This window comes from Salmo salar, chromosome 18, assembly GCF_965601325.2.
Source record: "Salmo salar chromosome 18, fSalSal1, whole genome shotgun sequence".
Lineage (NCBI taxonomy): Eukaryota > Metazoa > Chordata > Actinopteri > Salmoniformes > Salmonidae > Salmo > Salmo salar.
Window position 1 is genome coordinate 77,176,161 of NC_138308.1, and position 25,431 is coordinate 77,201,591.

At 44.2% G+C, this 25,431-nt stretch overlaps 1 protein-coding gene across 1 annotated transcript in view; it reads left to right on the plus strand.

The window, feature by feature from the left end:
* Positions 1 to 20,673, plus strand: part of LOC106577633 (insulin receptor substrate 1-B) — a 61,297-nt gene extending 40,624 nt beyond the window's left edge. The window contains exon 4 of the mRNA XM_014155927.3: positions 19,332 to 20,673. Coding sequence (XP_014011402.3) covers positions 19,332 to 19,339 — 8 coding nt within the window. The 3' untranslated portion in view covers positions 19,340 to 20,673. The remainder of the gene's footprint in view (positions 1 to 19,331) is intronic.
* The last annotated feature ends 4,758 nt before the right edge of the window (positions 20,674 to 25,431 follow it).

Sequence of the window (25,431 nt, forward strand, 5' to 3'; positions counted from 1 at the left end):
GCTTCAGCTAGACACAGCTGAATTATGTCATCAATGTGCCAGAGGGCAGGCAGAGGTAATGGACAGCGAGAGGAGAGGAAGTTGCTTGTCTTTCTCTCACTGTGGTGCTTGTTATCGTCGTCAACCTTCAAGGCTTCTGCCACTGAAACAGAAAAAAAGTCCCTGCAGAAATGTCACGGACACTCTGAGGAGTGTGTCTTGGTGGAGGCTGTGTATTGTGTGTGTGTGACTCATTTATATGTTGTCACAGAAATGCCACAGAGGCTGGTGTTAGAGAGTGTGTGTGTGTGTGTGTGTGTGTGTGTGTGTGTGTGTGTGTGTGTGTGTGTGTGTGTGTGTGTGTGTGTGTGTGTGTGTGTGTGTGTGTGTGTGTGTGTGTGTGTGTGTGTGTGTGTGTGTGTGTGTGTGTGTGTGTGTGTGTGCGCAACTGTGTGTGTGTGTGTGTGTGTGTGTGTGTGTGTGTGCGCAACTGTGTATTTGTGTGCAATTATGTACATCTGTGTCTCTCAGGGATGCAAACTAGTCACCTTTCGGTTTTTGAATCCAAAATAGGTGACCTTCGTGATTTGTGCAGAGCCGATGAGAAAAGTTTGGGTGAGGAGGGGGTGCTTTGGATCACTACTGGCTGTATGCAAAATAGGGATGCGTGTTTGGAGCAATACTGGCTGTATCCAAGGCTCAGCCAATCATTCACATAACAACAGAATGCATCACCTGACTGACGAGAGAAGAGACAACCAATGTGCCAGTTACAGCATCCGCGAGCGCTCTGGAAAGAGCGGAGTGGAAAGGCAGTTTGCCAGTTATCTTACAGCAGCGCGCCCTGTGGCGATAACGAAGAGGTAAACTAGGTGAGAAGCCAGACCACGGAGACAACGGGTGAGAAGGTGATGAAGCGTACTGCATGAGCTGGAACCGAAAAAAAACTGGCATTTGGAAAGTTTGAGGTGAGGGAGAAAGTGTGGTGGAACAAGTATTGTTAGCATTGAGTAACGTTATCTTGCTAGCTGGATCGAATTCTCCCTGAGCTAGCCAGAGAAATGTTGAGCAACATTAGCCAATTTAACTGATCAAATAATTGAGTTTATGGTGTGAAAATTAGCTGGCTAATAAAGCCAGACAGCTAACATTAGCTAGCTAACGTTACAACAGCACATGAGCTAACGTTAGTAACCTAACCAATTCGCTATAGTATTAACAGTTAACGTTGCCGTTCCTCAAGTTATAACGCGTTAGTTGCTTCCTGAACCTTGGCAATCTGTGTGAAATGTTAACTAGCTGACGAATTAACTACAAGCTGAATGTTTTCCCTCTATAGTATGTGGTTAATTCTCAGAATGAGAGAATTAAGTGAAAATGAGGCGTTGCTTGTTAAACAAGTGGATTCCGGGATCAAGTGGAGCTGGGCCTGGCTTAAACTGGATGCCACTATAGAGGTGAAAGGAGCACCACACACTTTCCCTCTTTCTCACTTTTGCTGGCACATTGTAGAACAGATGTCCACAGGCAGAAAGGGTACAATGTAATAGTGTGAACTGCAGCCCAAAGATATTCTATTTGTTGTGTTGAACTCGACAGTAACACTTGTGTGAGTGAGGGGGGATTATTACATTTTTTAACTCAGTGAATATTATTTTTGCACACATGGAGCCTTGTGCACTTGATCGATGTCTACTGTAGCGGCCACTATAATAGAGCAAAAATAGAATGTCTGTTTGTTTCCTTCTATTTCTACTTTAAGATGTTTTTTTCCCAAGTGCAATATTTAGATGTGTGTGGTCACAAGTGTTCTATTATAAAGACTCTCATGGCTAACTGCAATATTAGTGGATTGTTTTTTCTCAAGACTTGAGTGTCATTTGCAGTAAAGTCTAGGCAACAAATAACATTGGATTGCTTTCTTTACATTTTTTAGCTGTGAGTTAGGTTTACATTAACCACTTTTTATTTTACACACAGAGACTGATCATGTAGATCATATTCTTTGTTGTTTAATTAGTTAAAACCCGCTTTTCCTCCAAGCAGGGATTTATTTCAATGTTTCAGTGCAAAAAAAAGTGTCACCTTTTTGGGCCCTGACCAGTTTGCATCCTTGGTCTCTGTCTCTCTACCATTTGGAACACATCCCATGTCAGTAGGCTTGTGATGCTCGCGAGCCAGCGTCAGTAATTAGTGTCCGTCACACAATGTTCTCCGCCAGCCGCAGAGAAGCACATAGAACCTAATCTTTGGTGCATTAGGCCTTATGAAAGGATTGACTCACCCAGGAATGGAAAGGAAATAACCACTATACTCCCCGATTAACACTTCCTGGTTAGGAATATGAGAGAGAGAGAGAGAGAGAATGCTTACATCCAGTGGAGTGAGGGATGCCAGATCAGGAAGACGTGCCACCCCTCCCCGGCTTTGTTTGTTGATTTTTCATTTCATATTCGTTTGTCCTTTGTCTAGTCTATCTGTTTCTATTCATCAGCGGCTGGAGTGGTGGGTTTAGGCGTGTTTGTGTACTGTGTCTGTGTGTTTAAGTGGTCCTGGAGTGGCCACATCTTTTCACAGTGAGGTCAACTGCAGACGGATTGAAAAGGCTTTTAGAGTACAACTGGGTATACAGTGAGGGAAAAAAGTATTTGATCGCCTGCTGATTTTGTACGTTTGCCCACTGACAAAGTAATGATCAGTCTATAGATCAGTCTATAATTTTAATGGTAGGTTTATTTGAACAGTGAGAGACAGAATAACAACAAAAAAATCCAGAAAAACGCATGTCAAAAATGTTATAAAATGATTTGCATTTTAATGAGGGAAATAAGTATTTGACCCCTCTGCAAAACATGACTTAGTACTTGTTGGCAAAACCCTTGTTGGCAATCACAGAGGTCAGACGTTTCTTGTAGTTGGCCACCAGGTTTGCACACATCTCAGGAGGGATTTTGTCCCACTCCTCTTTGCAGATCTTCTCCAAGTCATTAACCTCTTACATCTAGACGTTCCGCTAGCGGAACACCTGCTCCAATATCCAATGATAGGCGTGGCGCGAATTACAAATTCCTCAAAAATACAAAAACATATGACTATTTCACAGCATTTTAAAGACAAGACTCTCCTTTATCTAACCACACTGTCCGATTTCAAAAAGACTTTACAGCGAAAGCAAAACATTAGATTATGTCAGCAGAGTACCAAGCCAGAAATAATCAGACACCCATTTTTCAAACTAGCATATAATGTCACAAAAACCCAGAAGACAGCTAAATGCAGCACTAACCTTTGATGATCTTCATCAGATGACACACCTAGGACATTATGTTATACAATACATGCATGTTTTGTTCAATCAAGTTCATATTTATATCAAAAAACAGCTTTTTACATTAGCATGTGACGTTCAGACAGCTACCCCCGCAAACTTCCGGGGAATTTGCTAACAATTTACTAAATTACTCACGATAAACGTTCACAAAAAGCATAACAATTATTTTAAGAATTATAGATACAGAACTCCTCTATGCACTCGATATGTCCGATTTTAAAATAGCTTTTTGGTGAAAGCACATTTTGCAATATTCTAAGTACATAGCCCAGCCATCACGGGCTAGCTATTTAGACACCCGGCAAGTTTAGCCTTCACCAAAATCAGATTTACTATTATAAAAGTTTGATTACCTTTTGTTGTCTTCGTCAGAAAGCACTCCCAGGACTGCTACTTCAATAACAAATGTTGGTTTGGTCCAAAATAATCCATCGTTTTGTTCGTGCGTCCCAGACACTATCCGAAATGGTAAATCAGGGTCGCGCGCATGGCGCAATTCGTGACAAAAAAATTCGAAATATTCCATTACCGTACTTCGAAGCATGTCAACCGCTGTTTAAAATCAATTTTTATGCAATTTATCTCGTAAAAAAGTGATAATATTCCGACCGGGAATCTCCTTTTCGGCAAACAGAGGAAAAATCACAAAGACGGGGGCGGCCAGGGCACGCGCCTAAGCCCACAGTCCCTTGATCGGCCACTTGAGAAAGGCGATAATGTGTTTCAGCCTGGGGCTGGGATGACGACATTCTGTTTTTTCCTGGGCTCTGAGCGCCCATGGAAGACGTAGGAAGTGTCACGTTAGAGCAGAGATCCTTTGTAAAAGATAGAGATGGCAAAGAAGTTCAAGAAATGGTCAGACAGGCCACTTCCTGTAAAGGAATCTCTCAGGTTTTGACCTGCCATTTGAGTTCTGTTATACTCACAGACACCATTCAAACAGTTTTAGAAACTTTGGAGTGTTTTCTATCCAAAGCCAATAATTATATGCATATTCTAGTTACTGGGCAGGAGTAGTAACCAGATTAAATCGGGTACGTTTTTTATCCAGCCGTGAAAATACTGCCCCCTAGCCATAACAGGTTAAGGTTTCGAGGCTGACGTTTGGCAACTCGAACCTTCAGCTCCCTCCACAGAAGCACATTAAGGCCACTCCAGGACCTTAATGTGCTTCTTCTTGAGCCACTCCTTTGTTGCCTTGGCCGTGTGTTTTGGGTCATTGTCATGCTGGAATACCCATCCACGACCCATTTTCAATGGTTCTCACCCAAGATTTGACAGTACATGGCCCCGTCCATCGTCCCTTTGATGCGGTGAAGTTGTCCTGTCCCCTTAGCAGAAAAACACCCCCAAAGCATAATGTTTCCTCCTCCATGTTTGACGGTGGGGATGGTGTTCTTGGGGTCATAGGCAGCATTCCTCCATTTTGGTCTCATCTGACCACAACACTTTCACCCAGTTGTCCTCTGAATCATTCAGATGTTCATTGGCAAACTTCAGACGGGCATGTATATGTGCTTTCTTGAGCAGGGGGACCTTGCGGGCGCTGCAGGATTTCAGTCCTTCACGGCGTAGTGTGTTACCAATTGTTTTCTTGGTGACTATGGTCCCAGCTGCCTTGAGATCATTGACAAGATCCTCCCGTGTAGTTCTGGGCTGATTCCTCACCATTCTCATGATCATTGCAACTCCACGAGGTGAGATCTTGCATGGAGCCCCAGGCCGAGGGAGATTGACAGTTCTTTTGTGTTTCTTCCATTTGCGAATAATCGCACCAACTGTTGTCACCTTCTCACCAAGCTGCTTGGCGATGGTCTTGTAGCCCATTCCAGCCTTGTGTAGGTCTACAATCTTGTCCCTGACACCCTTGGAGAGCTCTTTGGTCTTGGCCATAGTGGAGAGTTTGGAATCTGATTGATTGATTGCTTCTGTGGACAGGTGTCTTTTATACAGGTAACAAACTGAGATTAGGAGCACTCCCTTTAAGAGTGTGCTCCTAATCTCAGCTCGTTACCTGTATAAAAGACACCTGGGAGCCAGAAATCTTTCTGATTGAGAGGGGGTGAAATACGTATTTCCCTCATTAAAATGCAAATCATTTTATAACATTTTTGACATGCGTTTTTCTGGATTTTTGTTGTTGTTATTCTGTCTCTCTCACTGTTCAAATGAACCTACCATTAAAATGATAGACTGATCATTTCTTTGTCAGTGGGCAAACGTACAAAATCAGCAGGGGATCAAATACTTTTTTCCCTCACTGTATATCATATTACCAACCAAAACGCGCATCAAGCACCACTGAGGGTGCATTTAAATATTTACTGGCGACTGTGTGCCCATGGGGTCGGGCAGAGTGGTAACATTTATGCCTGACTGTGTATTTGTGTTGTTAAGTGCTGTTGGTTGATTATGTGTTTTGTGAAAGATTATGGTGACGTGTGTGTCGATTGGTCTATAACGTGTATTTTTCCATTTATAGACACATCATATGTGTTTAATTCAAATCAACTATATGCACTGAGCTTGTCGGATACTTTAAGCGAACTGTTTGATGAAATAATTAAGGCACACAAATGACTAAAGGGAGTCTGACCGCAATGGATTTGATGGTGCTCACAACTGACAGCGAGTGACTGTGACTAGCACCCGTTGTCTCTCTCGCCTCCATACTGCAGCGACCACTACGGAACTTCAACAGTGTTTATGGCTCTGTCCATGTTGCTGAAGCTGTAACATAATTACAGCCATTTCTGACTGAAAAGTTATCATACCGAAATCTCTCATTTCTTTAGGAAAAACATTCCCAATTCCCTCAGCTCTCTTTATTGCATTCATGTGACCGATAGGGCCTGACCTATAGCATATCATAATCACATCAATAAATTGGTTATAACAAACTCCGAACACATGTGACAGCAGAATGGATGCGGAGGACGTGACAAATAAACTCGGGGGAATGTTTACTGGTTGCTCAGGAGTTAAAGGGGAAGTCGGATGTGTGGAATAAATTTGACTAGTTGTGGAAAATACTGGCGATCAGGAAATAGAAGGCAAGGAGCAGGCACTGCGTGCATATTATGTGTGCCAAACCGGTGCTGTTAGATTACAATATAATTTTTCTGGCCGTTTGGAACAATGTAAACAACACTAAATGTCGGGCGGCAGGTAGGTAGCCTAGCGGTTAAGAGCGTTGGGCCAGTAAACGAAAGGTCACTGGATCGAATCCCCAAGCTGACCAGGTGAAAAATCTGTCGATGTGCCACTGAGCAAGGCACTTAACCCTAATTGCTCTTGTAAGTCGCTCTGGATAAGAGTGTCTGCTAAATGACTAAAATGTAAATGTAAATTAATTATAAACGTACCAGACAGTCTTGTTGTAATGCTTTTTTTGTAAAGCCTTTTTTACAGCAAAGACTAAAAACAATTTCCGCAATTGAACCGTTTATTACGCTAATTATTCAAGTCGTTTTATTTGATTTTAAAACTAAAATGCTTGATTGCATTTCAAAACATGAATGACTCGTGCTGTGTGATGAAATCACATCTCGCTCTAGCAACTCCTTGTGGCGGGCTGGGCGCCTGCAGGCTGACCTACGGTCGTCAGTTGAATGGTGTTTCCTCCGACATGTTGGTGCAGCTGGCTTCTGGGTTAAGGGCGGGTGTTTAGGAGCGAGGTTTGGTGGGTCATGTTCCGGAGGATGCGTGACTCGACCATCGCCTCTCCCGAGCCCATTGGGGAGTTGCAGTGATGAGACAAGATTGAAATTGGGAGAAAAAGGAGCATTATTATTATTATTATTTGTATTTTTATTTTGTAAAAGTGTAAACAACACTAAATCAATTATAAGTAATACCAGAGAAGCTATTGTAATGAAAAAAAGTGTAAAGCCTTTATTACCACATAGCAAAGATTAAAAACAGCCGAATTTGGTAGGCTATTAAACAAACAAGATCTGTCTTTTTTCAGTAGATGTACACTACCGTTCAAAAATTTCGGGTCACTTAGAAATGTCCTTGTTTTTGAAAGAAGAGCACATTTTTTGTCCATTAAAATAACATCTAATTGATCAGAAATACAGTGTAGACATTGTTAATGTTGTAAATGACTATTGTAGCTGGAAACGGCTGATTTCTTTATGGAACATCTACATAAGCGTACAGAGGTCCATTATCAGCAACCATCACTCCTGTGTTCCAATGACACATTGTGTTAGCTAATCCAAGTTTATCATTTTAAAAGGCTAATTGATCATTAGAAAACCCTTTTGCAATTATGTTAATCAGCACAACAGTTTTCAGCTGTGCTTAAGAAGCAATTCAACTGGCCTTCTTTAGACTAGTTGAGTATCTGGAGCATCAGCATTTGTGGGTTCGATTACAGGCTCAAAATGGCCAGAAACAAAGACCTTTCTTCTGAAACTTGTCAGTCTATTCTTGTTCTGAGAAATTAAGGCTATTCCATGTGAGAAATTGCCAAGAAACTGAAGATCTTGTACAATGCTGTGCACTACTCCCTTCACAGAACAGCGCAAACTGTCTCTAAACAGAATAGAAAGAGGAGTGGGAGGCCCCGGGGCACTACTGAGCAAGTGGACAAGTACATCAGAGTGTCTAGTTTGAGAAACAGATGCCTCACAAGTCCTCAACTGGCAGCTTCATTAAATAGTACCCGCAAAACACCAGTCTCAATATCAACAGTGAAGAGGCGACACCGGGATGCTGGCCTTCTAGGCAGAGATCCTCTGTCCAGTGTCTGTGTTCTTTTGCCCATCTTAATCTTTTTTTTTTATTGGCCAGTCTGAGATATGGCTTTTTCTTTGCAACTCTGCCTAGAAGGCCAGCGTCCCGGCATCGCCTCTTCACTGTTGACGTTGAGACTGGTGTATTGCGGGTAGCTCTAGCTTTAGGTAGCTCTAGGCTGCCAGCTCTAGGAAGAGTCTTGGTGGTTCCAAACTTCTTCAATTTAAGTGCGATGGAGGCCACTGTGTTCTTGGGGACCTTCAATGCTGCAGAAATGTTTTGGTACCCTTCCTCAGAGCTATGCGTTGACACAATACTGTCTCGGTGCTCTATGGACAATTCCTTCGACCTCATGGCTTGATTTTTGCTCTGACATGCACTGTCAACTGTGGGACCTTATATAGACAGGTGTGTGTCTTTCCAAATCATGTCCAATCAATTGAATTTACCACAGGTGGACCATAATCAATTCGTAAAAACATCTCAAGTATGATCAATGGAAACAGGATGCACCTGAGCTCAATTTCCAGTCTCATAGCAAAGGGTCTGAATACTTATGTAAAGAAGGTATTTCTGTTTTTTATATTTAATACATTTGCAAACATTCTACAAACCAGTTTTCGCTTTGTCATTTTGGTGTATTGTGTATAGATTGCTGAGGATTTTTTTTTATTTAATCAATTTTAGAATAAGGCTCTAACAAAATGTGGAAAGAGTCAAGGGGTCTGAACACTTTCCGAAGGCGCTGTATATTTTTTGCGGTCAACCAACACCCTACTGACCAAACAATCAACCTGTCGACTAAATGGGGTCAGCCCTAGTGTGTTTCTTAGTGTGTGTGTGTTGGGGACATAGCCTCCTGGGATGGTTAAAAACAGCAGCGTTGCAGACATGCTTTATGACTACAGACAGCTACTGTTACCCTGCTGTCCAGATAGTCCAACTGATCCTACTGGATCCCACCGCTCTCCCTTACACACGACCAGCCAGCAACTCTACTGCTGCTCTCCCCCTCAGCGACACATGTTTACACATATATCAAACATGCACACACACGCAGACATTCCGGTACAAACACACGCACACACATCAGCTGTCTTCACCACAGGGCTCCAAACGCCAACATTTCATTAGGATGAGCAGAGCAAAAAATCTACCACTGTAAGTCTATCAACCTACTTACATGGGGGGGGGGGGGTGGGTGAGAAATGGAGGGAGGGTGTTGAGTTCTAAAAAATATGTTATCTTTTTCTCTTTCTTTTGCCACTGGTGAGGAGAAGGGAAGGAGAGAGCCCCTATGGAGTACCTAGCATTCCTTAGGCTCATGGATAAATATTTGCGGTGCCATGTTGGGCCTGGCTGGCTGTCTACCTGCCACATGCACACACACACACACTTGTCTTTCACACACACACACATACATACACACTTGTCTGTCGCACACTCTCTCCTGTGCACCCTGTTTCACAGAACTGCACTCCTCTGAATGAAGGTCCTAAGGTTACACATGGTAACTCTAAACATCACAGGGAGGAGGGAGGGGGGACTGGATTGATGGGATGCCACTTACATCTCTATAAATAATTACACCGTTTATTAGGAGGTCTCAGGACAGGGGTATGGTCCGGGCACGTCCACACACACACCCGTTTCTCCCTCCTGAGTCATGGTATGCTGTTCGCTAATAAGAAGTTTGGTCAGCAGTTTTGTTCTCTCTTTGTCTACATTTCCTAAGAAGTTTGTCAATCAATCCCTTTGGGGCTCTAATCTAGTACCCAATATTTCTGACTTTGAAAAATCAGTTTTAGGTGAAACAAAGAAACAGGGGATGTGAAATAGCCTTCGAGGTACATGTTTTTCTTAACCACAGATCTAGGATCAGATTACCCTCCCCTAACCTCAACCACTCTGCGAGTACAAACAAAACTGACCCAAGATTAGTGTCTAGACCAGGGATGGGCAATTTTGATGGGGGTGGGGGCCCACAAAAAGGCTGAACTGCTGATGCTTGCGGGTGCTACATTGTGTGCAAAACATTTTAGCAGCCCACCTCTTGACAGCAGAGAGAAATGTTTTACAGTCAATTTAATGCAATTCTACACATTTTGCCATAGGGTGGAGAAAAATGTTTGCAATTTATAAAATGATATCTGATTGAGACTGACTAACAAAATCATTGGGGCTCCCCCGAATGGTAAATTTACCATGGTTACTAAGTTTAGATGGCTGGCTGCTAAACTGATTTACCAATCTATAAAATGTTAGCTGACATGGCTAATTGAGTGACTATCAGTGACTGACATAACAAGAGAAAAACTGCTGATGAACAACCAATTTCTAAATTGCACCTTGTGTATTCTACTATTCTAACCTGCAAAAGTAAGTTGAGACCCCAACTGATATATATATATACAGTACCAGTCAAAGGTTTGTACACGCCTACCCATTCATTTTCTACATTGTAGAATAATAGTGAAGACATCAAAACTATGAAATAACACATGGAATCATGCAATGACCAAAAAAGTGTCAAACAAATCAAAATATATTTTATATTTGAGATTCTTCAAAGAAGCCACCCTTTGCCTTGATGACAGCTTTGCACACTCTTGGCATTCTCTCAACCAGCTTCATGAGGTCACCTGGAATGCATTTCAATTAACAGGTGTGCCTTGTTAAAAGTTAATCTGTGGAATTTCTTTCCTTCTTAATGCGTTTGAGCCAATCAGTTGTGTTGTGACAAGGTAGGGGTGGTATACAGAAGATAGCCCTATTTGGTAAAATACCAAGTCCATATTATGGTAAGAACAGCTCAAATAAGCAAAGAGAAATGAGTTTTTTTTTTTTTTTTTTAACCAGGTAGGCTAGTTGAGAACATGTTCTCATTTACAACTGCGACCTGGCCAAGATAAAGCAAAGCAGTGTGGCACAAACAACAACACAGAGTTACACATGGAATAAAAAAACATACAGTCAATAATACAATAGAACAAGTCTATATACGGTGTGTGCAAATGAGGTAGGATAAGGGAGGTAAGGCAATAAATAGGCCATAGTGGCGAAATAATTACAATATAGCAATTAAACACTGGAGTGATAGATGTGCAGAAGATGAATGTGCAAGTAGAGATACTGGGGTACAAAGGATCAAAATCAATTAAATAAATAACAGTATGCGGATGAGGTAGTTGGATGGACAGTCCATCATTACTTTAAGACATGAAGAACAGTCAATCCGGAAAATGTCAAGAACTTTGAAAGTTTCTTCAAGTGCAGTCGCAAAAACCATCAAGTGCTATGATGAAACTGGCTCTCATGAGGACCGCCACAGGAAAGAAAGACCCAGAGTTACCGCTGCTGCAGAGGATAAGTTCATTAGAGTTACCAGCCTCAGAAATTGCAGCCCAAATAAATGCTTCACAGAGTTCAAGTAACAGACACTTCTCAACATCAACTGTTCAGAGGAGACTGTATGAATCAGGCCTTCATGGTCGAATTGCTGCAAAGAAACCACTACTAAAGGACACCAATAAGAAGAAGAGACTTGCTTGGGCCAGGAAACACGAGCAATGGACATTAGACCAGTGGAAATCTGTCAGTTGGTCTGATGAGTCCAAATTTGAGATTTTTGGTTCCAACCGCCGTGTCTTTGTGAGACACAGAGTAGGTGAACGGATGATCTCCACGTGTGTGGTTCCCACCGTGAAGCATGGAGGAGGTGGTGTGATGGTGAGGGGGTTCTTTGCTGGTGACACTGTGATTTATTTAGAATTCAAGTCACACTTAACCAGCACGGCTACCACAGCATTCTGCAGCGATACTCCGTCCTATCTGGCTTGTGCTTAGTGGGACTATCAATTATTTTTCAACAGGACAATGACCCAACACACCTCCAGGCTGTGTAAGGGCTATTTGACCAATAAGGAGAGTGATGGAGTTCTGCATCAGATGAACTGGCCTCCACAATCACCTGACATCAACCCAATTGAGATGGTTTGGGATGAGTTGGACTGCAGAGTGAAGGAAAAGCAGCCAAAAAGTGCTTAGCATATGTGGGAACTCCTTCAAGACAGTTGGAAAAGCATTCCAGGTGAAGCTGGTTGAGAGAATGCCAAGAGTGTGCATAGCTGTCATCAAGACAAAGGGTGGCTACTTTGAAGAATCTTAGAAAATAGTAAAAATAAAGAAAAACCCTTGTGTGAGTAGGTGTGTCCACATTTTTCACTGGTACTGTATATATTATAATAATAATAATAATATATACACTGCTCAAAAAAATAAAGGGAACACTTAAACAACACAATGTAACTCCAAGTCAATCACACTTCTGTGAAATCAAACTGTCCACTTAGAAAGCAACACTGATTGACAATAAATTTCACATGCTGTTGTGCAAATGGAATAGACAACAGGTGGAAATTATAGGCAATTAGCAAGACACCCCCAATAAAGGAGTGGTTCTGCAGGTGGGGACCACAGACCACTTCTCAGTTCCTATGCTTCCTGGCTGATGTTTTGGTCACTTTTGAATGCTGGCGGTGCTTTCACTCTAGTGGTAGCATGAGACGGAGTCTACAACCCACACAAGTGGCTCAGGTAGTGCAGCTCATCCAGGATGGCACATCAATACGAGCTGTGGCAAGAAGGTTTGCTGTGTCTGTCAGCGTAGTGTCCAGAGCATGGAGGCGCTACCAGGAGACAGGCCAGTACATCAGGAGACGTGGAGGAGGCCGTAGGAGGGCAACAACCCAGCAGCAGGACCGCTACCTCCGCCTTTGTGCAAGGAGGAGCAGGAGGAGCACTGCCAGAGCCCTGCAAAATGACCTCCAGCAGGCCACAAATGTGCATGTGTCTGCTCAAACGGTCTGAAACAGACTCCATGAGGGTGGTATGAGGGCCCGACGTCCACAGGTGGGGGTTGTGCTTACAGCCCAACACCGTGCAGGACGTTTGGCATTTGCCAGAGAACACCAAGATTGGCAAATTCGCCACTGGCGCCCTGTGCTCTTCACAGATGAAAGCAGGTTCACACTGAGCACATGACAGACGTGACAGAGTCTGGAGATGCCGTGGAGAACGTTCTGCTGCCTGCAACATCCTCCAGCATGACCGGTTTGGCGGTGGGTCAGTCATGGTGTGGGGTGGCATTTCTTTGAGGGGCCACACAGCCCTCCATGTGCTCGCCAGAGGTAGCCTGACTGCCATTAGGTACCGAGATGAGATCCTCAGACCCCTTGTGAGACCATATGCTGGTGCGGTTGGCCCTGGGTTCCTCCTAATGCAAGACAATGCTAGACCTCATGTGGCTGGAGTATGTCAGCAGTTCCTGCAAGAGGAAGGCATTGATGCTATAGACTGGCCCGCCCGTTCCCCAGACCTGAATCCAATTGAGCACATCTGGGACATCATGTCTCGCTCCATCCACCAATGCCACGTTGCACCACAGACTGTCCAGGAGTTGGCGGATGCTTTAGTCCAGGTCTGGGAGGAGATCCGTCAGGAGACCATCCGCCACCTCATCAGGAGCATGCCCAGGCGTTGTAGGGAGGTCATACAGGCACGTGGAGGCCACACACACTACTGAGCCTCATTTTGACTTGTTTTAAGGACATTACATCAAAGTTGGATCAGCCTGTAGTGTGGTTTTCCACTTTAATTTTGAGTGTGACTCCAAATCCAGACCTCCATGGGTTGATAAATTGGATTTCCATTGATTATTTTTGTGTGATTTTGTTGTCAGCACATTCAACTATGTAAAGAAAAAAGTATTTAATAAGATTATTTCTTTCATTCAGATCTAGGATGTGTTGTTTAAGTGTTCCCTTTATTTTTTTGAGCAGTATATTTTAAATTGATCTGAGGGCCTTCAAAAGGGCGCCGGCCGCCGAATGCGTCAAGACTCTAGGGCTGGATGGAGCCCCATGCTGCCTTGCCTGTCTTTATGGTAGTAAATCACCTCTCTGAACTGAACAGTATTTATTCTGCAGCCTTCTACGAATACTTTGGCAGAAAAGTGGAAGAGAGGGAGAGGCAGAGCGAGGCTTGATGTCCAAACTGTGGAACACAGGTCATAGATAGGGCATACTTGAGCCTTAAACCTCAGCCCTACAACACAGTTATCTAATGTGTAAGGTGGGCATTAGAGGTTTTCACAGATCCACCTGTACCCAGGACCCAGCGGGTCCGGATCCAGAATTCTAAATAATGTCATGAGTCGCATGTGCAGTTTTAACTGACTTGTCCGGGAAGGGCCCATATAGATCAGAACGCGACTGCTGCAGAAGGGAGAGAGAGAGACATTTTATCATTTATGCTGCTGCTCTTGCTTTTCACGAGAGTGGAGCGTGGTGAGTGTTATCTAATCAATGGAGGATGCAATTAAAATGATGGAAGGAGAAAGGAGAGGCTACAATGATCAAGAGCCGACAGGTAGGCTGCTACATAATGTTCTGAATGGAGTTGTTATACAGTAGAATGAGAAAGGACATGCACTGTTTTACCCACTACCCTTTGCTCTTGTTGGCTTCCCCCTCTCCCATTCTGTAGCCAGGGACAGGACGTCCTTAACAGATCAGGACGCGCACACACACAAGCACAGTCACACACCCACATGCTTTCTCATTCCCATTCCCCCTCAAACAAATGCCAAAGCAACAAGTCCCTATCCTCCATCGGTATCGGTACACAGCCACACCCACCCATAGCTTTTACTGCATACTGCAGGCCTTACCTGATCCACGGTACATACATCTCCCAGATGTCTCACACACACACACACACAGAGACTGCAATTCTCACTCGCTATATCTCTCTCTCTCTCTGCTCTTTGTACCGGTCCCCTCTTCCCTACTGGCTTTCATAAGACACTCTCTTTGCTTGGCAGAGGCCTTCCTATGGTGATGGCCCCCCCCACCTTGTGTGTGCATGCGTACTGTCGCTGCGACATTGTGTGTTTTAGTACCCACATTGCACAGGTTCAAATCCCTAAGAAGATATGCATACGCTCATACATACTCACATTCACACACCTGCCTAAATGAACGTAATATAACTTGACAGCCATGAAGTAATTGGCAGTGGGTCAGAGGGGAGAGTGTGTGTGTGTGCCATGGGCTCCTCGTTTCAGCCAGTGTCAGACTATTAAGTACAGTGACCCCATCACAGACAGACAACTGACGCAGATAGACAAGACACTGGAGTGATCCACAGACCGGCGTGTGACACACAGAACAAGGCATTGCATCTTAATAAACAACTTTAAGTGAGCGGCCGCGGACACTGACTCACAGACTGACAGATGCAAGGGTGACACACACACACACACTCAAATCAATCTACTTAAAGGCGCAGGAAACAGGGTGTCTTATCGTTAATGAATCGTTAAAGTGAGCTGTGACAGAAAAGGACATTGATAGCCCCAGACAGGCAGACGAACACACACAGACACACACCAAAACACACACGCACTACAATGACTGCCCCAATAAGTGAGCCATCACTGCCCCAGACAGACACATAGACAGACTGACAGGAGGACTGAAATAGAGAGAGAACAGTTTATTGGCCAGTCAGTGGCAGAAGCAGGTCGTAGCCCCATCTGGCCTTAAGAGTTAAAGAGCCTGCAGAGAGGGACACTCACACACAGACTCCCGCAGACACCCGCAGGCATCACATCGATTCGATCTCAGAACGGAAAGACAACTCAAGGAAATGAATGAGATCGATAGACAAGCAGAGAGCGGGAAGGATGGAGAGAGAGGGATCTGATTACAGTAGAAAGGAAACGCTTCCTGTCTGGTCTGGTTGCATGTGACTGCACCGATGTCAGTGGTTCGCATTTAGATCTAGAACAGCAGAAGAGGATGCACCTACTAGCCTAATGGATTGGTGCGTGTGTGTTTAGTAATAGTCTGTTTGGTCTAATGTGCCATCCATATAATCCTCTGTAAACCCCAGTCACTGTCTCCTCAGACACTCTCTGTGTCTAGACGCGTGTGTTTGTGTGCGTGCCAATGCGTTCCCTGGGTCCGTTGGGCTGATTGTTGGTGCGTCTCTCTCAGGCTGAGCTGCGCTGGCTGCTGTTGTTAGCTGGCACCATCTGTGCCGGGACGCTAAATATAGCACTGCACCAGGAAGAAGAAGAAGAATGAGGGGGGGAGGCACCAGAAATATAGACGAGACACTTTTTTTTCATTAGCAGTTAGAGAGCAGGCCTGGGAAATTTCAGGGAACAAGGGAATCCTTTCTCTCAATCGGTCACCATTCATCACTGTGTGTCACACCCTGACCATAGAGAGCCCTTGGTTCTCTATGGTGTAGGTCAGGGCTTGACTAGGGGTGATCTAGTATATCTATTTCTATGTTGGTGCTAATATGGTTCCCAATTAGAGGCAGCTGTTTATCGTTGCCTCTGATTGGGGATCATATTTAGGTAGCTATTTCCCCACCTGTGTTTTGTGGGAAATTGATTGTTTGTTAGTGTGTTTGGGCACTACGTCCTCACGGTCTTTCTAAGTGTTATTTTGTTTTGTTAGTTTCACTTAAATAAATATGTGGAACTATACCCACGCTGCGCCTTGGTCCTGTTCTTATGACAACCGTGACAGAATATCCCACCAAAAGAGGACCAAGCAGCGTATCCACGAGGTAAAGGAGTTTTGGACATGGGAAGAAGTAATGGGTGGATGCGAAACCCTTCCTTGGCGGCAGACGGAAGGTAATAATGGAGGACAGCGACGACGCCAGGGTTCGTGGCCACAGAAAGCCCAAGGACAACCCCAAGATTTTTTGGGGGGGGACACAAGGGGTGTCCGGCTGAGCCGCGGGTAGAGCCAGAGCAGGCGATAGAGAAGTGGTCGGTTGACCCAAGGAGAGAGCCAGAGCCCGCCTGGGAGTCGATGGAGCAATGTGAAGAAGGATATCGGAGAATGATGTTGGCGAAGAGTAGGCTGCAGGCGGGCTGAAGATCGGGTCATCAGTCCGGTGCCATCTGTGCCGGCTCCACGCACCAGATCTCCATTTCGCCTCCCCAGCCCGGTACGTCATGTGCCTGCTCCCTGCACTCGCCCTGAAGAGCCAGAGACCGTCGGGTAGGCAATGGGGGGAAGTTATGAGAGAAATGTTGTGCAAGTGTGTTCTGCTCAACATTCGACCAGAGGATCCGGTTAGCAGTCTGGTGCAACCTGGGCCGGTTCCACGCTTCTGGCCTCCAGTGCGCCTCCCCAGTCCGTTACGTCCTGTGTCTCCTCGCACTCGCCCTGAAGTGCGTGTTTCCAGTCCGGTACGTCCTGTGCCTGTGCCTGCTCCTCGCACTCGCCCTGAAGAGCGTGTCACCAGTCCGGTGCAACCTGTGCCGGCCCCACGCATCAGACCTCCAGTGCGCCTCCCCAGTCCGGTACATCCTGTGCCTGCTCCTCGCACTCGCCCTGAAGAGCGTGTCACCAGTCCGGTGCAACCTGTGCTGGCCCCACGCATCAGACCTCCAGTGCGCCTCCCCAGTCCGGTACATCTTGTGCCTGCTCGCCGCACTCGCCCTGAAGTGCGTGTCACCAGTCCGGTGCCACCTGTACCGGCTCCACGCACTAGGCCTCCAGTGCGACGGTTCCCAGTCCGGAACCTCCTGCGACGGTCCACAGTCCGGAACCTCCTGCGACGGTCCACAGTCCGGAACCTTCTGCGACGGTCCACAGTCCGGAACCTTCTGCGACGGTCCACTGTCCGGATCTTCCAGGGACGGACAACGGCCCGGCGCTTCCCGGGAAGGTCAACAGTCCGGAGAGTCCAGGCACGGTGTCCAGTCCCGCTCCATGGCCGGAGCCGCCTTCTGCGCCGGTGCCCAGTCCAGGCACGGCGTCCAACCCAGCTCCAAGGGCTCTCCCTGACCATAGAGAGCCCTTGGTTCTCTATGGTGTAGTAGGCCAGGGCGTGACTAGGGGGAGATCTAGTATATCTATTTCTATGTTGGTTCTAATATGGTTCCCAATTATAGGCAGCTGTTTATCGTTGCCTCTGATTGGGGATCATATTTAGGTAGCTATTACCCCACCTGTGTTTTGTGGGATATTGATTGTTTGTTAGTGTGTTTGGGCACTACATCCTCACGGTCTTTTTAAGTGTTATTTTGTTTTGTTAGTTTCACTTAAATAAATGTGTGGAACTGTACTCACGCTGCGCCTTGGTCCCGTTCTTACGACAACCGTGACACTGTGTTTATTTGATGTATCCACCATGTGGCCGGCCCCCAGCAACCTTTTCTCATATTTTAATCTGCCCTTTAATGACGATGTTAAAAACATGATGATTATTATAGACCTACAGTACATACTTGTCACATGTGACTGTTAGCTACCCCTAATAAAGGGATAATCGACCGATGGAGAGGAAGACGTATGAGAGTTGTGTTATGGTGTGCATTTTCGGTCCTTTTCCTTTCCGTAGCCTAAATATCCTCCATCAGTACGACCCTCGACGGCATTATCAATCGTACAATAGGTTCCATAACAAAGACAAGTGTTGTGTGTGTGAATGTGGAGCTCTCAATGGTTCCATGTTATTGAAATAACGATGACCTTTTCTTAGTGACGTACTTGCTTTAGTTTTGTAATAAGATGGGGAAAAGACTATATTGCCCTAAAACAATACATACACACACACACATTCTCTCTCTCCGTATTTCTCTCTCTCTTGTCCAACCTCTCTCTGTATTTCTCTCTCTTGTCCAACCTCTCTCTCTCTCTCTCTCTCTCTCTCTCTCTCTCTCTCTCTGTATTTCTCTCTCTCTCTCTCTCTGTATTTCTCTCTCTCTTGTCCAACCTCTCTCTCTCTCTGTATTTCTCTCTCTGTATTTCTCTCTCTCTTGTCCAACCTCTCTCCATATTTTTCTCTCTTGTCCAACCTCTCTCTCTCTCTGTATTTCTCTCTCTGTATTTCTCTCTCTCTTGTCCAACCTCTCTCTCTCTCTGTATTTCTCTCTCTCTTGTCCAACCTCTCTCCATATTTTTCTCTCTCTTGTCCAACCTCTCTCTCTCTCTGTATTTCTCTCTCGGGCTGTCTCACACTCCTCCATTCCATCCCTCTGTTCAACTTCACTGTATATATTTCATTTAAGAACACAATATTCTCCTGTGGATAAACAGACATAGATATTTTATTGTAGATTTGCAAACAATGTCGGCGATAAGGTGTAGTCAGTAGATGAATGTCATAATATTTAGTTCATCTTCATATCATATACTGTTGTTTACTGTTCTTCTAACCCAACCATTTCCTCTGCTTCCAGAATGCTGATGTCTATGCCCTGGCCTTGGAATTATGGGGGGAAATTACGGGAGACTTGGAGATCCCTGAGCTCCTCATCCTTTTGTGACAACCAATGGGAAGAGAGAGGAGTTGGACTGGTCACGCCCCTGAAGCACTTTGGAAAGACTGATGGAAAACCTTTATTTTGTTGCTTTCAGTTTATTGGTTGTGATACCAATGGGGATGCGTGCCGATGATAGCCCGTGAAGGGAGGACTCTCAGCCAATAAGAGAGAAGAATAAAGACTGACTGTGGACCGGGAGCCAATGATATATTTCGATCATCAACCTAAATGAAAACACAATTAACCAATCAAAAAGCAGGATTTCATCTAATGATGGCTGAATATGCATAGTATTATAAGGAAATATATAGAAGTATATATCTGCTCAAAAGTGCCTCATTTTTTGATTGTAGCCATTTTACAAAGAACTTAGCATTGACTAAGGAACTGAAGAAGCTTCAGTTTTTGTGCTCCTTTTGAAGTAGAATATGTTGTGGCAACCAGATGTAACGGACAAAGAAGAGAGCACCGGTACTGGTATATATTCTGAATAATAATAATGATGATGATGATAATAATAGCAATTAGCTGGCCTGACTGTGTTACTGTGAGAGATGTTAGCGGCATAGCTTCTGTTGACTTTATGCTCACCGCTTCAATGTAGCTGACAGATGTTTCTCTCTCTCTCCCTCTCTTTCAATATCTCTATCTCTCTCTGCCCACACCTCTCATCCAAGAATGCAGAGTTATTCTATATCCCATACCAACGTGCTCACACACTACACAATATGCTCTGGTCAATATGTATTTAATGCACAGAGAGACACTTGGCGCTTGTTGCCGATAAAGGCAAAAAAAACAAACAATTGTATGGAACTATATTTAACTATACATAGTTCTTTCAAATACTTGTATTAATTATAACACAGAAATAGATAACTCCACAATTTCTGTACTCTTAGCCTATCTATACTGAACAAAATATAAAACGCAACATGTAAAGTGTTGGTCCCATATTTCATGAGCTGAAATAAAAGATACCAGAAATGTTCCACACACACAAAAAGCTTATTCTTTAGCTCCCGAGTGGCGCAGCAGTCTAAGGCACTGCATCTCACTACAGACCCTGGTTTGATTCCAGGCTGTGTCACAACCGGCCGTGATTGGGAGTCCCGTAGGGCGGCGCACAATTGGCCCAGCGTCGTCCGGGTTAGGGTTTGGCTGGAGTAGGCCGTCATTGTAAATAAGAATTTGTTCTTAACTGACTTGCCTAGTTAAATAAAGGTGAAATAAAACATCTATAAATACATCTCTAAAATTGTGTGCACAGATTTGTTTACATCCCTGTTAGTGAGCATTTCTCCTTTGCCAAGATAATCCATCCACCGGACAGGTGTGACATATCAAGAAGCTGATTAAACAGCATGATCATTACATAGGTGCACATTGTACTGGGGACAATAAAAGGCTACTCTAAAATGTGCAGTTTTGTCACACAAGAAAATGCCATAGATGTTTCAAGTTTTGCACAATTGCAATTGGCATGCTGACTGCAGGAATGTCCAATAGGGCTGTTGCCAGAGAATTTAATGTTGATTTTTCTACCATTAGCCGCCTCCAACGCCGTTTTAGAGAATTTGGTAGTATGTCGAACCAGCTTCATAACGGCAGACTATGTGTACACACCAGCCCAGGACCTCCACATCCGGCTTTGTCGCCTGCGGGATCGTCTGAGACCAGCCACCTGGACAGCGATTGAAACTGTGAGTTTGCACAACAGAACAATTTCTTCACAAACGTCTCAGGGAAGCTCATCTGCGTGCTCGTCGTCCTCACCAGTGCCTTGACCTGACTGCAGTTTGGCGTCGTAACTGACTTCAATGGGCAAATGTTCACTTTCTATGGTCACTGACACTCTGGAGAAGTGTGCTCTTCACTGATGAATCCCGGTTTCAACTGTACCAGGTAGATGGCAGACGGTGTGTATGGCATCCTGTGGGTGAGTGGTTTGCTGATGTCCATGTTGTGAACAGAGTGCTCCAATGGTGGCGGTGGGGTTATGGTACGGACAGGCATAAGCTACAGACAACGAACACATTTGCATTTTATCGATGGCAATTTGAATGCACAGAGATACCGTGACGAGATCCTGAGGCCCGTTGTCGTGCAATTCATCCGACTCCATGTCCTCATGTTTTCAGCATGATAATGAACGGCCTCAGGGATCTGTAAACAATTCCTGGAAGCTGAAAATGTCCCAGTTCTTCTTGGCCTGTATACTCACCACACGTCACCCATTGAGCATGTTTGGGATGCTCTGGATAAACGTGTAGTCCAGACTACTTTACACAGCCATTGAAGAGGAGTGGGGCAACATTCCACCGCCCAAAATCAACAGCCTGATCAACTATGCGAAGGAGATGTGTCGTGTTCCATGAGGCAAATGTTGGTCACACCAGATACTGACTGCTTTTCCATTTTTGTTCAGTGTTGTAATTCTAGAATCACCCACGTTTGGTAGGCTATACTGTTTCATGCAACACTTTCTGGCCATGGGCATGGTTGTTCATGCAGTGGTTACAATGTGCCACTGTTCAAACGTTGCTATAAGGTCTCAAAAGGTCAGCGGCAAAGCCGCGGGAGCAAACGGGTTTTGTACAGGGACAGACAACATTTTTTACATGCAAATCTGATTGGATACAGCATTTGATTATTGAAATATCAGCCTCAATTTAATTTCCAAAGTTTATTTTTTCTTTCTGAGGGCTAATCGGGGACTTTTCTGGGTACAGGGAACAAGCTACCAAAATCAGGGACTGTCCCAGGAAATTGGGGACTGTCCCAGGAAATCTGGGACATCTCGTCACGCTAGTCCATAGGGATAAAAGAGGTGCTAACAATAGCCCTTGCTAATGTTGGCTTACCTAACGTCTGGCTTTGATAACATGGTGTGCCTCGCTAGCTGTGGGCAACACGCTAACTTTAGCCTAGTTAGCAAAGTATTCGGTTCTGAGGCATAGATAGGACCACAACCCTCCTTTATGATTCTCAGTTGCCGTCTTTCTCTCTCTCTCTCTTTGGCTCTTACTTTATACTCTTTCTGCTATGCATTAGCACTAAAGTGCCTGTCTGTATGTATTTCTATCTGTCTGCCTGTCTGTCTGTCTATATGTCTGTCCCTTTCTTTCCCTTTAGCGCTATGAGGGCAAAATATATATAGTCTATTTTCCTCTTATTTCTCTATTAGTGGCTGTGCAATATTGTGTAAACTTAAGGTACCCTGCCCTTATTGATGTTTCAATGATGTTCAAGGATGTAGTGACCCATGAAATGACTTGACCAATGGCCCCTGCCTTCGTGTTTGTATTGGGTTCGTGCTGGCTGTTTTGGCCCCGTGGAGGACTCCATTGAGGACCTCATCAATGGATGGCCCTATCAGTGCCAAAACAAAAATATGTTTTGACAATATATTAAATAGCTAGGTACAAGTTCAGACCTTTTTTTTATTTTATTTTATGTTAAATGCTATTATAACCTTGCCTGCGCTCTTGTTTGATTTTGCAACAAAAACAAAACTGTCTTGGATGTTTGAGAGACATCTTGCCTCATTAGTTTGCCTCTGGGACACGTATGAAAGAAAGGGGTGAGAGGAAGAACTTCTGAAATTACTTCATGAACAATACTTACCGTAAGTTGCTAATATGAGCCGTCACAGAAAGAGAAAACACCCTTCAAAGAGAACCACATTTCTCTGTCCACGTTTCACTACCAGCACATATGTATATTCCGACGGTCAGTCCAAGGTGTCTGCCACGTGCACTTCATCCTCACTCTTGTCACATGACTGTCGGGACTCATAGCATAACAAAGCTTTATTGCTACCAGATTGGGATCTGTGGTCAGGGCAATTGGCCATAATGGTTTCTAATGCAGAGGTGGGATTAGGAAAGTAGTTGGTTTCCAACCTCACTGTGCCAGGTTTGTTTCTAATGAGGGTTCACTGCAAGGCACAACAAGGCAGTGATACGAGCACACACTTACACATTAAACACAAACAGTAAATAGTGTCAATGTTTCCAAATTTTTTTGGGAAATGTTTTCTTTTGTTATATAATGACTCCACAATCTTCCAAACTGAAGCCAGAAATCAAAGTTAAGTCTGATGCTTTTTGGCCTCAAAAGTGGACAATGGTCATGAACCCAGTCACCGTTGAGGTCTGAAAGCATCAATATAGATGACAAACTTTAACTTTGGAGTGAACTATCACTTTAAAGAGCCACTGAACATACCGATTGACACCTGTGTTTTTCTGTTGCTCATTAGAGAAACAAGGTTTCCTGACCGATTCCGCGTTTGGTTAATGATGTTTGCCCCCATGAGACACTAGACGGGAAGCCTATTTCACTTCCTCAAAATCCGCAGAATTAATTTAATATAACTCAAGAAATCTGTAATAAGTTTTGATGTTTTGCCGAGGATGTTTTAGCCATGCAATTTTACATCTAACTAAGGTGTTTGGTGCAGTATTTCTCAAGTTAAAAAAAATGTGTGACGTGCTGGGCAGGTTTGTCTCACTATGTATGCTATTGGATAGAGAGCAATCACTGCAGCTGTTCACCCCATGTTAGTGGGCAAATAGACATCATCAAGTCAAAACCCAAACTTTATTTACCCGTTGTGATGCATGGATGTTCCAAACTCCGTTTTAGACGAGACTGACTTTATGACCGAAATGATCCTATTTACACTTTACAGTCAATTTTGACACTAGAATGAATGTTTCTGACTCATATCGATGCCGTATGGGCCATTTCCAAATGGATTTGTTTCCTTTTAAAATGAAATGAATGAATGGTGATTATGTATAATGAAGTTTATTTGGGAGAATTCAGGGGTTGGGGGGAGGGGGTGTTAAGCTTAATTGTTGTTCTCCATGACGATAGTGGGTTTCTAGATGATGGGAAAATGCAATTTATTCCTATCTACAATTCTAAATGGGACATTCTGATGCTCTTTGACTGTGATGTGACAATTTCACTTTTGTTGCTTGAGAAGAAAAAAACGACAACAAAAAAAGATCTAGGAGTTGTCCTTTGATTAAAGGTAATGATCTCATAAGAAGAAGAGTTGTCTAGATGTCTGTGCGGAGGGACAGATTGAGACAAAGGGAAACAAGGCAAAGTGACGGGCACAGACCGTTTTAAAGGCAGGTGGTGGTACCGGCATACTGTAGTGATGGACACATAGACACATAAACACGTACAATCACAATCATAAAGGCTTTAACAACCATAATCAAAACTGTTTAATGATTAGTTACCGTAAACAAAAAGCCTTTATTAGTCATCTCTCTCCCCAGTGATAAGATCGATGTAACTATGTAGTGGCAAGATGCCAACAGGGTTTATCACTCATCTCATTGGAATTATGACCAACTGCTTTGTTTGTGCCTGGGAAAGGCTGTGGCTCTCTCTCTCTCTCTCTCTCTCTCTCTCTCCTCTCTCTCTCTCTCTCTCTCTCTCTCTCTCTCTCTCTCTCTCTCAGGCTTTCTCACTCACAATTAAATTAGTTTCAATGGGCATTATTAGCGAGAAAAGTCGGTATCTTTCATGTCTCTCCCTCATCCACTCACTCGTTCTTTGCCTAATTAAGTCTATGTTGCGATGATTCTCTGTGTCTGTCTCTCCCAGATGGCCTGGTAACTCAACCCCAGGTTATATGTGCACCAAATCCCTGTTGGGATGAATAGGAATGAGAACACAACACACACACAAACACACACCCTGCATCTGTATGAACATGAAGCAGATGCTCTCACTCTCTCTCTGCCTTGCCCATGAATAGGATGGAATATGGGAGTAAAGGGCACATATCATCATCTGTATGTATTAGGGGAATATGAGGCTGAAACAGCTTCACCAGAAGGCCAATGAAAACCACGTAAGTACCACTGTATCTGTAGTCTATTCACTGTGGCCCTGACCCTATTGCTCTTTTCTTATAAGCTGGGTTTTGTTCCCTCTCACCTAACGCCTCCTCTATGCTTCCCTCAGGGCATGTTTAGCCTTGTTAGAC